The following is a 12,876-nucleotide window of genomic DNA, read 5'->3' on the forward strand; positions in this document are numbered from 1 at the left end:
TCTAGAACTATGTTGTCATGCCCACTGCTGGGTTTATCTGGGACCACTTCCTCTCTGTGCCTCTCTGCCATCTAGACTGGACAAAATCTGTACTTCTTTGGCCCAGTGCTGGTTGTGGCAATGGAGCAGAGAAAGAACGAGTGTTTTCTTTCTCTCCTGTGGGAACATAGATCTTAATTCAACAACATTCATTATCATTGTATATATCAAGCAAGGGAGAAGTGTAATTATTAGAACACTATTTGTCAACTGTGAGTCATGACTTATTGGTGGTCATAAAATGAATTTAGCAGGTTGTGACTAGTATTTTATATAATTTTACATAAGTAAAATGTAACACAATGGAAATATCAAAAGTAAGGAAATTTCATAAAATGTGTGTCCATTTTGTGTGTGTGTATAGTGACGTAAAATGTGTTTCTAACTGGATCATAACCAGAGGTTTCTTTTAAATATTGTCTCTGGACTACTTATTGAAGATAGTTCATTTGAATGAGAGGTTAGTACAGGCCTGGAAATCAAATCCCCATTTCAGTGTTGGAAATAAATTCTAGTCTGAGCGTGTCTACAAAGGAATTTTGAGACACAAACTTTTTGTAAGATGAAGACACTTTGGTTAAGCAGGTTCTCACTTCTGAATTTAGGGAAAAAACATTTAGTAGATTTATTAGTTTCCTAGGGCTTCTATAGCAAAGTACCACTAACAGGGAGGCTTGAAATGAGAGAAATTTATTGCCTCACTGTTCAGGAGGCCAGAAGTTCCAATTCAATGTTGGCAAAGCCATGCGCTCACTGAAGGATCTGGAGACAGATCTGTTCCAGCCCTGTCTCCTGGCTTCTAGGAGTTCCTTGGCTTAATGGCAGATACAGTTTCATCTTCATACGGCATTCTCCCGGTACATGTCTGTCTTTGTGTCCAAATTTCCCCTTTGTACCAGAACTCCAGTTATACTGAATTAGGTCCCCCTCAAATGATTTCTTTTTCTCTTGTCTTTTTTGAGAGAGAGAGAGCATAAGCAGAGGAGGGGCAGAGAGAAAGGGGGACAGAGGATCCCAAGTGGGCCCTGCACTGACAGCAGCAAGCCCCATGCAGGGCTCAAACTCACAAACTGAAATCGTGACCTGAGCCCAACTTGGACGCTCAACCAACTGAGTCACTCAGGTGCCCTAGAGATTTCATTTTAACTCCATCACCTCTGTAAAGACTCTGTTTCCAAATAAGGTCACATGTTGAGGTACTGGGGTTAGTGCTTCCACATATCTTTCTGAAGGGACACAATTCAACCCCTAACCAGTATATTTCAAATTTCCACTAGGCGATTGAGAAAAAACTTCTAAATTTTTGGGTGTCTTTTTTTTTTGTCTGTTTATTTTGCTTCCAAAATAATACCTCTTTGTGTTGGCCAGAAATTCCTGTTGTCCTATGAATATTAACAGCTTCAGCTCTTTGCATTTACCCTTTGGTCAGGAAAATCAATTTGCTCTTGAACTTCAAAAATTTGTTTTTAATTCTACTGGCCACGTGTTGTGTTCTTAATCACAAAATGCAAATAATAAAACTAACCAAAACTGTTTGGGTTTATAATACTTACAAAACTTACAAAGAAGTATATACGTACATCTACAAAAATATCCCCCCAAAATTACAGCTGCAAACACTTAGCTACGAACCAATCTGAAAACATCTACATTTGTTTCCCAAAAAGAACAGAGAGATTGTTGTGGCTTTTTTTCCATATTCCTGAATGAGGCCAAACCAAAAATCTGAGGACAACACCAGCTGTTACATCACTCTCCACTTGGAGTAGTACATGGTTAATGCCTGGCACTGGGGACAAATTGAAAATGCTCAAGTGTGACGCTTTAGGTTTTGCAGAGGAAGGAAGGAAAAAAAATCTGCTAACTTCACTCACCTCATCATTCTCTAAGAAAATTCGTCTAAGAAAACTTAGCACATTCTGCTGCAACATGAGGGAAAAACCTGAATTCCAGAAAAAATGTTTACTTAATATTTTTAATTGTATCTTTTATTACTCCCTCACTTGGTCTCTCCCTTTTGCTCTGTTTTGTTGTTTTTGTTTTGTTTTGTTGCTTTGTCATTTGTTTTGTTGTTTGATGGTTTTGTTGTTTGATGGTTTTCCTAGATTCTTCAATGAATGGAACTTAATCCTTAGCATTTACCTGTTTTTCATACTCCTCAGTACTCAAGGAACACTTGCAAACTATTTCTTTTAGATCAAATCACTCGAAAATTTAAAGTGTGTAGCTAAATATGCAGATGATGTTCATTTTTTTGGTAGCCAGCCAACCAGTTAGACAGTTGGACTAGTTGGAGCATTTATTGAGATAACTCAAAAGGTAATTGATTGGAACAGTGGTTTGATCCAGCAGAGGAAGTTCCATTTTGAATACCACACTCGGGATTCTCCCAATAGCATTGTTTTTTTTCTCAGACACAGAAAATGCCATACATTTTGTGATATCTGTTAGCTTTCCATGTAATTAAATTGATAGGCATTGTATTCATTGGCCTCACATTAGAAATTAGCACAGCTCGTGAAGAAACTGTAAGTCTAGCTCTCATTCATTTATGTGCATTTACTAGTGTTGAGCCATATAAGTAAGTTCGATTAGGACCCACTAAAAACATAATATCTGTTATTGCCCTTCACAGTTGTAGCTTCCTCGATTTGGACTGTTACTTGGGTCTGTTTAATCAGTGTTCTTCCCAGAGACAGTTGTTTTGAGAGAATAGATCACCATGTGTCTGAGGACATCAGGCACCTGATTGCCTGGCATACATGAGGTGGCTGCCCAAATCTCTCAATGTATGTTTGAATTTTAAAGAGAAAACAAAGGGAAACTAATTGGCTGCTTAAACTTGGCCATTATTCAGGGTTAGCAAACAGGAAATAATTAAAACCTGGAGTTTATGTTAGTAACCAAGGAGGAAACTAAATGAATTCCAATTTGTTAGAATTTGTCATTGGTTTACTTTTATGGCACACACTCCCTTTTTCATTTGCGGTACTTGTTCTTATTTTTAAAAAATTAAAAATGAGTCAGAAATAATTCTCAATTTAAAATTTAGGCCAAGGGTCGCCTGGATGGCCCAGTCGGTTAAAGTGTCCGACTTTGGCTCAGGTCATGATCTCACAGTTTGTGAGTTTGAGCCCCACGTTGGGATCTGTGCTGACAGCTCAGAGCCTGGGGCCTGCTTCAGATTCTGCATCTCCCTCTCTGTCTGCCCTAGTCCCCACCCCACCCCCGCCCCGCCTCAAAAATAAAACATTAAAACAATAAAATAAAATTTAGGCCAAAAACTATGACTCGTTTAATACCATCAGACATGCCTAAGATTGACATAAATCCAGAAACAGGCATAAATAACCTCTATAAGTAGACATTTGGGGACTGTAACAATAACAAAATAGCCATTTTGTACCAATGTAGAAATGGTGATTTTTTTTCAAATGTCTTATGTTCTGATATGTAAATTGTATGGAAAAGTTTGTTTTCTCAGTTATGTTTGGAAGAATTCTCCTTAGCCATTTTTGCTTAAAATTGCCTTTAAACCAGTGCATTAAATTGATTTTTAGAATTAATTGACTTAATTTGAAATCAGTGCTTCAGTTGTTTTAGAATCTATACCTTTGTCAAGATTACATTACTAAACCCAAGGAAAAGGTACTTTTATGAAAAGGAAAAGAGAAATATGCTAATTATCAAAATTGATTTATTTTCATTTTCGTTTTGAATTATATTGTTGTCCTTGAGTACTGTATGTGGATTTCTGCCCTGTTGACCACTGCTGACTGAAGAAATCTAATACTAAGCCTGTTTTATTTTATTTAAATTTCAGTAGTTTTACATTTTCTTTTTTGGAACGTGTAAAATTAGTTAAACTTTAGGGACATATCCAAATTAAGAGTTTCTCATTTTGTCTTTCATGGACAACTTTACTTTGTTTTGTAGGCTGTAGGCTGATGCAGCCTGACAAATATTTGCTTATGATTAAAAACTTGTGTTTCTATCAGGAGATATTCTTATACTGCCAGAGTACACTTCAATAATATAATCACTTTATACATGCTATCAGTCGTCATGCATTGTGGACCGACTAAGTCTGGTGTAGAGTCACTAGAATCTTTATGATGAGATATAAAGTCCACAAGATCTTGCTGAGGACTGCTGGAATGCAGACTGGCTGTCACATCAATTTTCTTCACCTATTCATCCCACCATATTCTGATAGGTTAAAACTGAAGGGAAGATGGTAAACAACGAAAATGGACTAACATGTAATATAGTAATTTACACATCACTAGCTGTGTGACCCGCATATGTTATGTTGCCCACTCTGAGCCCACTTTCTTCAGGTTGAGAGGCAAGTGCCAGGGAGGGTTTGGAGGAGGATTTACATGAGATAATTAATGTTAGAGCACCTGGTGGCACCTGGTTAATGAATAAATATGTCAGAAAAAAATGTGAAGGCAGAAAGGATTGATTTTGATTGCCTCCGCTACGAAGAAATTTAGCACACACACAAAATAAACATTAGCCAAAACATGTAAACAGCTATGTTTAGAACTCTGCACCATCTAAATCATCTAAATTCTAAGGAAACCAACCATATTGCTAATTAAATCTTCACTAACGTACCCTTGTTAATTTTCATTCAATTTTGTTACATGTTAGAGTTCAGGATCTGTTCTGGGCAAAAAAATACTTAGTACGGTGCCCATTTTATAACACATGGAGGCAATTTTCCTATAATAACAAAACCGTTACGGATTTTTAGTTGCAGCCTTTTTGCATAGTGTTGCTCATAATTAGTACTTTTTGATCATGAATCCTTGATTTGGGAACAACCCAATTCCAGCATTTTTTGTAATTTGTTAAGTGCTTTCAAGGAATATTTTGAAGCTAATATGTAAGCTCCTTGTATCAGTTTGGCTTAAAGTAGTCCCCTCTTGTAATAGCACAGCTCCAGGTGGCTTCTTTCCCAAGACACCTGGACATTTCCCACATGTTACCTCTAACTCTTCAGCTGCACAGCCTGACTCTACAAGCTTTGCCCTCAATCCACCCACATTAGAGTCCATAATAAAGCTGATCCATCACTTACCCTTCACTTAGAAAGAATTGGCACAAGTGATCACAAACATTAAAATCTTTGGCAACATAAACATTAGAACAGCTAAGCTGTAATGAAATTGGAAACCAAAATCATGAAAGAATGAGAAATAGTATGTCTTAGTTTGTGTGCTTTCAACTAAAATGTTAAGACCTTTGGAGGACAGCTGTGTTTGTGTGTATGTGTGTTACAGTATAACTTTGTCATAAGATTTTGCCAATATATTACCGACTGAAGCAAACTTTTTTCATCAATGTTGCTTAAGAAAATAAAAAATAAGCTGAGAGGGAAAGCTGAGATTACCTAGTTGCTTCCCCTAAGGTGGTGTGCACCCCATGTGGTATACAAGATTAGCCATAGGAGTACAGGAGAAAATTTTAGAGCTTCTTTTTAATTTTAACAGTTTCTATTTCTACTTTTATCTGTTTAATTCATGCACATAATTAATAGAGGTAGATACTTAGTCATATATTGAGGGGAGTGGCTGCTCAAAAGCAGATTTCATGAATGCATAATCAAAAAGGTTCAAAGATCACTCCAGCAGACACTAAGGGAGAGAGACTGACTCATTCTTTGCCTTGAAGTCATTTATCAGAAGAAAAACACATATTAAAGGGAAAACTATTGTATATATTTTACATTTTTTTTTCAACGTTTTATTTATTTTTGGGACAGAGAGAGACAGAGCATGAACGGGGGAGGGGCAGAGAGAGAGGGAGACACAGAATCGGAAACAGGCTCCAGGCTCTGAGCCATCAGCCCAGAGCCTGACGCGGGGCTCGAACTCACGGACCGCCAGATCATGACCTGGCTGAAGTCGGATGCTTAACCGACTGCGCCACCCAGGCGCCCCTATATTTTACATTTTTAAAAATACCTTTGCATTAAGTTTTATATTGCTTCTATGTTGTTTGAATAATGTCAACTATTTCTATAATTTCATCTATGTCCTTACGTGTTATCCATACTCATTAATACTTAAAGTAACTGCCAAAAACAAAGTTCAAGAGTGTTGTTTACTGATGTGCCTCTCATTGCTAGGGCATCATTCCTGAAGTGGCTCACATTTAACAGGGATATTTTGTTGGCTGCTTCTTACTTTCATCATTGTGGTAATGAGCTATAATTAACTTTATTGAGGTAATTGAGTATGTATGCAATCATTTTAAGAGTTTATGTATAATATATAGAACTTGGATTGGGCTTGTAGAAATAAGGTAGTAAAAAGCTTCCTCTTGAAAGTGTGATGTGAATTACTTTTGCCTTAGGCTAATCTTGAAAGAAACCTCTCTTGATGGTCTCCCATGAAGAAGTAATTGACCTTGGCTAGGTCCAAGGTAGAGTATGTTTCATTAACCTTGTTCCTTTGTGAGATTAGCTCTAATGTGTCAAAATAAAATTTCTGACAGGCAGAACAGAATTTTAGTAAAATTGACATGTTAAAATATTAACAGAAATTAATTCAGAATTTATTTTCCTTTTAGTTCGCAGGAGGATGAAAGACCTATGTCACCTTTCTATTTGAGGTATTTATTTTATTTTTGTTGTTCTGTTACAGGGAATGGAGGAGGGGTGAGGTTCCTTTGAGTTTATTTGCCCATTTTAATGCTTTTCAATAGAATGTTCTACACTATGGCCAAACTAAGCTTATTAGAACTCTTCATCATATTGTTCATGCTGTGTTTTTCTTCTCTTTGGTTTAAGAAATCTTAAATTAACAGAGCTGAAAAGATTAAGATATTTTGTTTTAAATCCAGAAATGCCAAGGTAGCCATTTTAATTTCAGAAACCTCCTGATGATTAGGCCGTTACCTGTGTCTTAAAAATTTCTATTCTATACATATATGCAGATGGGGGAGGGGTGTGAGCACAAGGCTCATTGGCTGAAAAAATCTTCGGCTATGTTAAGTGTGAAAGTAAGTATTCAGTGAGTTGATGGAATTTAGGGCTATTTGCTAAAGCTTATAGAGGCAGAATAACAGCTATTACAACAGGTAAATTTACAGAATTCAAAGTAGATGTTAACTCTTTCCTCAATTGTGAAATCTACTTTTTTAAAAGAAATGTCAGGATGTGTGATAAAGAGTTTGTTTATTTTTTAATCTGATTTGTTGTAATAGCCCCAGAGTTAGATTTAGACTTTAATTCAACCAACAATAGTTCAGAAATGTGTCATAGGACTTCAGTCTTAGCCAAGTGATTGCTTTTCAGTACTGTTTTGTCCTTCAGCAACTTGAAGCATATTGCATAATCACTTTGTGGCAAAAGAGAGAACATTTGAGGTTTTAGTTTGAGACAACATGGTGGTCCATTTGATTCACTCTGGTTTCCTGCCAATCAAATCAGCATATTCTACTTCATAGGCTACCTCAACTATACAATTACCTTAAACACATGAGGAAGTTGTTGCCCAGTATGTGGTGACTCTGGTATTCATTATGTAAATACACACAGTAATATCAAACAAATGATTATCATATATTAATGGAAATTAAATTTTACACAATACAAAAGACTACAGCACTAGATCATGCCAACTAATGAGAACTGTTCTCGGAATGTCTTATTTTTATTCCTCTGGGCAACATCAATCTATGTTTTACATAGTATTGAATTTTATTTTTTTTTTAACCATTTTAAAAAGCAGATGGAAATTATGTCTTAAGTCCTTAAAGAGACATAATTGTGTCTTCTAGCGTGATAATTTTTAAAAATTATTTAGACTATTTAGTCTTGAAAAAGAAATTCTATACTTGCAAAATGAAAGTAAAAGAATGTAAAGAAAATGTATTTACCACAACTCTTGGTTGAGGCTATTTGACCTTTCAATGTTAAATGTCATAAAAACTAAAATATTATAGAAGTAGGGAAAAATAATGAATGTGCATGCTAGCCCACATTACAGGAGAGCTAAAGTTGCAGAAGAAGGAAGTTACGAGCAGACGCTCTTTTGAAAATTTAACGAAGTAGAGCTGTATCACAAATGAAATAATAATTATTATTTGGCCTGAAATTACAATCTCAAATGTAGTTTATTTTTCTGAATAACATTATATGATAGTCTTAGAAATTATTTAAGAAGTAGGTTCATACAAGTTAATTTAACTTTTTTTATTATCTACTTGACATGAAGTAGGGAGAATCTATTAGTAACACATGAACCTGTTTAGAGGGAGTTTTTTTGGTTTTGTTTTAAAGTTATTTGCATGGCTGGTTTGAGATTAACTTTTCTTGGGTTACTCTAGCATACAGAATTCAAGTGGAAGACAGAAAACATGATTGTTAACTATGATTACAGCTCTTCCAGATTTTTGAACTAGAAACATAACATGTCCACTGCTAATTTAATTTATAAATTAGTGCACTTTTTTGACACTACCTTTGGTAAGAACAAATGAATGCTTAAATGTTTTAAATATATTAAAACTTCTGTAGCTTCTTTGTCTCCCTTTCCCTCCTACTTTATTAAGATTTCATTCCTACAGTGCTCAGAAAGGGGAGTTAACTGTAAGACTTACGAATTTCATAATGATTTGTCACCATGATGAAAAACTAAATTGGCTCTTTAAAATCCCAAAATTATATTTACTGTGTCTTTGAAAAGTAAAAAGTGACTGGTAGTTGCAAAATGATATCTTCCCTGACTAGGAATGTTGAATATTGTGTGCTGTATATTATATTTTGACATTGTTAACTGGTTGTTGTTGTTGTTGTTGTTTTTGAGGGGGGGTCGAGACAGAGAGGAAAGGTCCAAACAAGAGATGAGCACATCAGCTGAGATGGGCACTCAGCAGAAGTAAATCCAGCCACAGGCAGCCAGCCAGAGGGACAGGAATGAAATAGCGGGTCAGTGGCAGGAGATTCAGTTGGTGGTTTATTCTGTAAGGTCCAGCATGAGGTAGAATGGCAAAACTCAGTGGCTGTAAGTCTGGGAGTGGGCAGTTTTTAGGAAGACTGGATCAAAACAGAAGATAAAGGCAATGCAGGGCTCCAGTTTCAGAGGAAGGAAAATAGATGATCCATAAAGAAATTCAGGTGCAGGAGATCAGACAAACATCCAGCTATTGGAGTGGAGACCCGGTACGTTATGTATAATGCAGACAGAATCTGTATCTGAGGCAGAGGATAGATAGAGCTCAAGAGCATGCAGAGGACATGCAGTCCACTCATGGAGGTTCTAGGACCTTTCTGTGGCTGGAGGAAGAAGGAAGGTGGGATGCAGGAACTGGGAACCGGAGAGGCCATTTCAGTCATGACCTTGCTCCATTTTTCATCTTGTAGAATTTCAGTTTCTGTGATTACAGTTCTCTATTGTAAACACTCATGGCTGAACCATATGTTAGTCTACCATACATTTCCTTTATCCTCAGTTTTTTTCTCTTGTAAGCTAGGACTGTTATAAATAGACATGCACTCATATAATCTCATTCTAGATTAAATATCTTCTCAGATAAGAACTTTGTCTTCTGAAATTTCAGCACTTCTTCAGCACCTAGCCTAACCCACCAGAACCATTCGTCCTATTTTACTTTATTTAATTTAATCTAATTTATTTATTTATTTATTTATTTATTTATTTATTTATTTATATTTTATTTTTATTTATTATTATTTTTTTTTTTTTTGCAAAGGAAAGAAAGAGTGGCTACAAATCTGACTTGCTGCCATTTCATGGGCAGGATTACTGCAGATACAGTAGCTCAAACAGTAGGTGCCATTGTTCCCCAGATGCTCATTAGAGATTACGCACCCTGTTGAAGTGATTAAGGAAATGAAAGGCAAGAATGGGTTATGCCAAACCCTTAGCAAGATTGCTACAAAATAAACAAGAACCTGCAGACTTCAGGTGAAGAACATTCTTGGCAAGGATGTTTATACCCTGGCCTCTCATAGTCTCGGCTAGACTCCCAGAAAGGTGCCCCTACCTCGATTGCTCAGATTAGCAACTTGCCGTAGGTGTTGTGTGCCACATCCAGCCTGTTATTGTCTGAATTCTTTTCCCTGTCATCCAGTCAGATCTGGCTAGAATCTGTTGCTAGTTCTAGTTTTATTTGTCTGGGTCTTCAGTATCCGCAAACTCAGATTTTGATTTCTGTGTTTATTTTCACTGGGATTAAGGCTTTTCATCTCTACTCTCCATTCCTCCTCATCTCTATCCACTCCCACCTCACCTATACTATCTTCACATTCCTTATGGCCAGGTTCAGATCTTGTCCTGATCCCATCCCATCCTATCCCATCCCATCCGACTTCTACTCTTGAATTCCTTCTTTACAAATTCCTGGATTTTATATATATAGTTTGTATATGTAGATGATACATACAGCCAGTATACAAAGCCCATCTCTGCCCGTACTTTATCAAAATCCTAAATGTGCTTCAGGAGCTACATACCTGTAACCAGTCTTTCACTGGTCACCTGACCTCTGAATGGTGGCTCCTTGCTCACCTAACATCTGCCTCTTAGCAACTGCACTAATCTTCCTCTGCTTCTTCTTTCTCATTTTGTGCTCCATTGAAACTCTGAAATTGACAGTCTTTATCAATCTCAGCCCAAGTTTTAATACTCAAGGTGCAAATTGAAGTTAAATTCCTATTTTAGCAGGTTTGGAATTGCTTAGGGTCAATTTCAGTATTCACATGTTTTTTAATTTTCCTGAATTAGGAACATCAAATAGATTTATTTCTAAGTTACCTATTTGGAATACAGACTTATTCTTGAGTATTTTAGTATTTTCATTCCTTGAAACTAGGGATCATTAATTTATGAAAATCTTTTAACTGTAGAGTTTACATTGAAGAAATATTTAGCTTTGGGTAAATTCAGATTAAAACATAACCCGACAGGGGCGCCTGGGTGGTACAGTCAGTTGAGTGTCCAACTCTTGATCTCGGCTGAGGTCATGATCTCACAGTTTGCAGATTTGAGCCCTGTGTCAGGCTCTGTACTGATGGTGCGGATTCTGTCTTTCCTCTCTGCCCCTACCCCGCTTGTGCACGTGCTCTCTCTCTTTCTCTCTTTCTCAAAAAATAAATAAATTTTAAAAATTAAAACAAAACAAAACAAACCAAAAACATTACCTGACATTAGATGGGATCTGAAAACTGTATCATGCCACTCCTGTCCTGCTATGTAGAAAAGTTTTTAGATAGCTCTTTGTGGATTACCTTTCAAACAACTTGTGCTGGAATTGTAGATTTATGACTTTTTGGTCATACTTTATTACATTTTAATAGTTTATTTTTCTTCTCAAGCATATTGTATGTTTTCTAAATTACATTTTGAGGGAAAAATTCTCATTTTTAGATGGGATAGTTTAAAGAAGTAGATGTATCAGTCATTCTATTTGTTGTTGACTACCACGTACAGCAAACAAGCAGGCTGTTTATTTGATTAGCTACTTGATTTTTCCCAGATAATAAGGTCAACTAGACATTTGGGTATCTTTGAACACAAATAAGTATATATTAAAAATATTTGTTTCCATTGTCCTTTTTAACTCGGTGTTTCTAAACTGAGGAAGCATATTGTCTCTGCCTGTACAGTTCTTTTGCGGGGGGGGAGGGTAAATATAAATAACATTAACTGTATCATTTTCCATTTTAATTTTTTAATTGTGGCAAAATACACATAGCATAGAATTTGACATCTTAACCATTTCTAAGTGCATTTCCACTAATAGTGCACAAGTCCCATTTCTCCATGTTTTTCTTAACACTTATTATTTTCTGGTTTTTGACAATACCGTCATTATGATACAAAGTATGTAGAGCTCTTTAAAGATGCTGGCATCTCACTAGCCAAGATTCTGAGCTTTGAGTGGTGGTGGGTATCCATATTTTCAATGTGTCATGGGATAGTCTTTTCAGTAATTAGTGCTGAGAAAACTGGATATCCACATGCAAAAGCATGGAGTTGGCCGCTCACCTAATATCTCATATACAAGAATTAACTCAAAATGGATCAAAAGTCTAAATGTAAGAGCTAAATCTGTAAGTACTCTCAGAAGAAAACATCAGGCAAAAGCTACCCAGTCCTGAATTTGGAAGTGATTCCTTAGATATGACACCAAAAGCACAGGAAAGAAATGAAAGGGTAGACAATTTGGACTTCATGAAAGTTTTTAAATCTTGTGCATCAAACAACAACAACAAAGACACTCCCAACAGAAATTAAAAGGAGAATGGGGGAAATATTTGCAAATCATTTATCTCATAAGGGATTAATATCCAGAATATATGGAGAATTCCAAAAAGTCAACAACAACAAAATGATTTTTAAAATGAGCGAAGAACTTGAATAGAAATTTCTCCAAAGAGGTTATACAAATAACAAATAAGCACACAAAGATTGCTGAACATCACTAACCATCAGGGAAATGCAAATCAAAACTCATTAATATCACCTCAGACCTATTAGGATGACTGCTATGAAGAAAAGAAAATAACAAGTGTGGTCAAAGATGAAGAGAAATTGAAAGCAGGTCACAGGGTCCCAAAGAAATATTTGTACACCCATGTTCATGGCAACATTATTTGTAATAGCCAAAAAGGCAGTAGCAATCCAAGTGTCCCTCAGTGGATAAATGGATAAACAAAACTCAGTGTATACACATGGTGGAGTCTTATTCAGCCTTTAAAAAAAGAAGGAACTTCTGATACATGCATAACACAGATGAACCTTGAGGACATTTTTGCTAAGTGAAATAAGTTAGTCACAAAAAGGCATCTGTATGATT

The 12,876-nt window shown here is 36.2% G+C and overlaps 1 protein-coding gene across 1 annotated transcript in view; it reads left to right on the plus strand.

The window, feature by feature from the left end:
* The window catches only part of FAM13A (family with sequence similarity 13 member A), a 341,975-nt gene that overhangs the window by 244,999 nt on the left and 84,100 nt on the right, over positions 1–12,876 (plus strand). Inside the window, 1 exon segment of the mRNA XM_043572193.1 lies at positions 6,622–6,663. Within this exon segment, the coding sequence (XP_043428128.1) occupies positions 6,622–6,663 (42 nt within the window).

Source organism: Prionailurus bengalensis, chromosome B1 (genome assembly GCF_016509475.1).
Source record: "Prionailurus bengalensis isolate Pbe53 chromosome B1, Fcat_Pben_1.1_paternal_pri, whole genome shotgun sequence".
In the NCBI taxonomy this organism is placed as follows: Eukaryota; Metazoa; Chordata; class Mammalia; order Carnivora; family Felidae; genus Prionailurus; species Prionailurus bengalensis.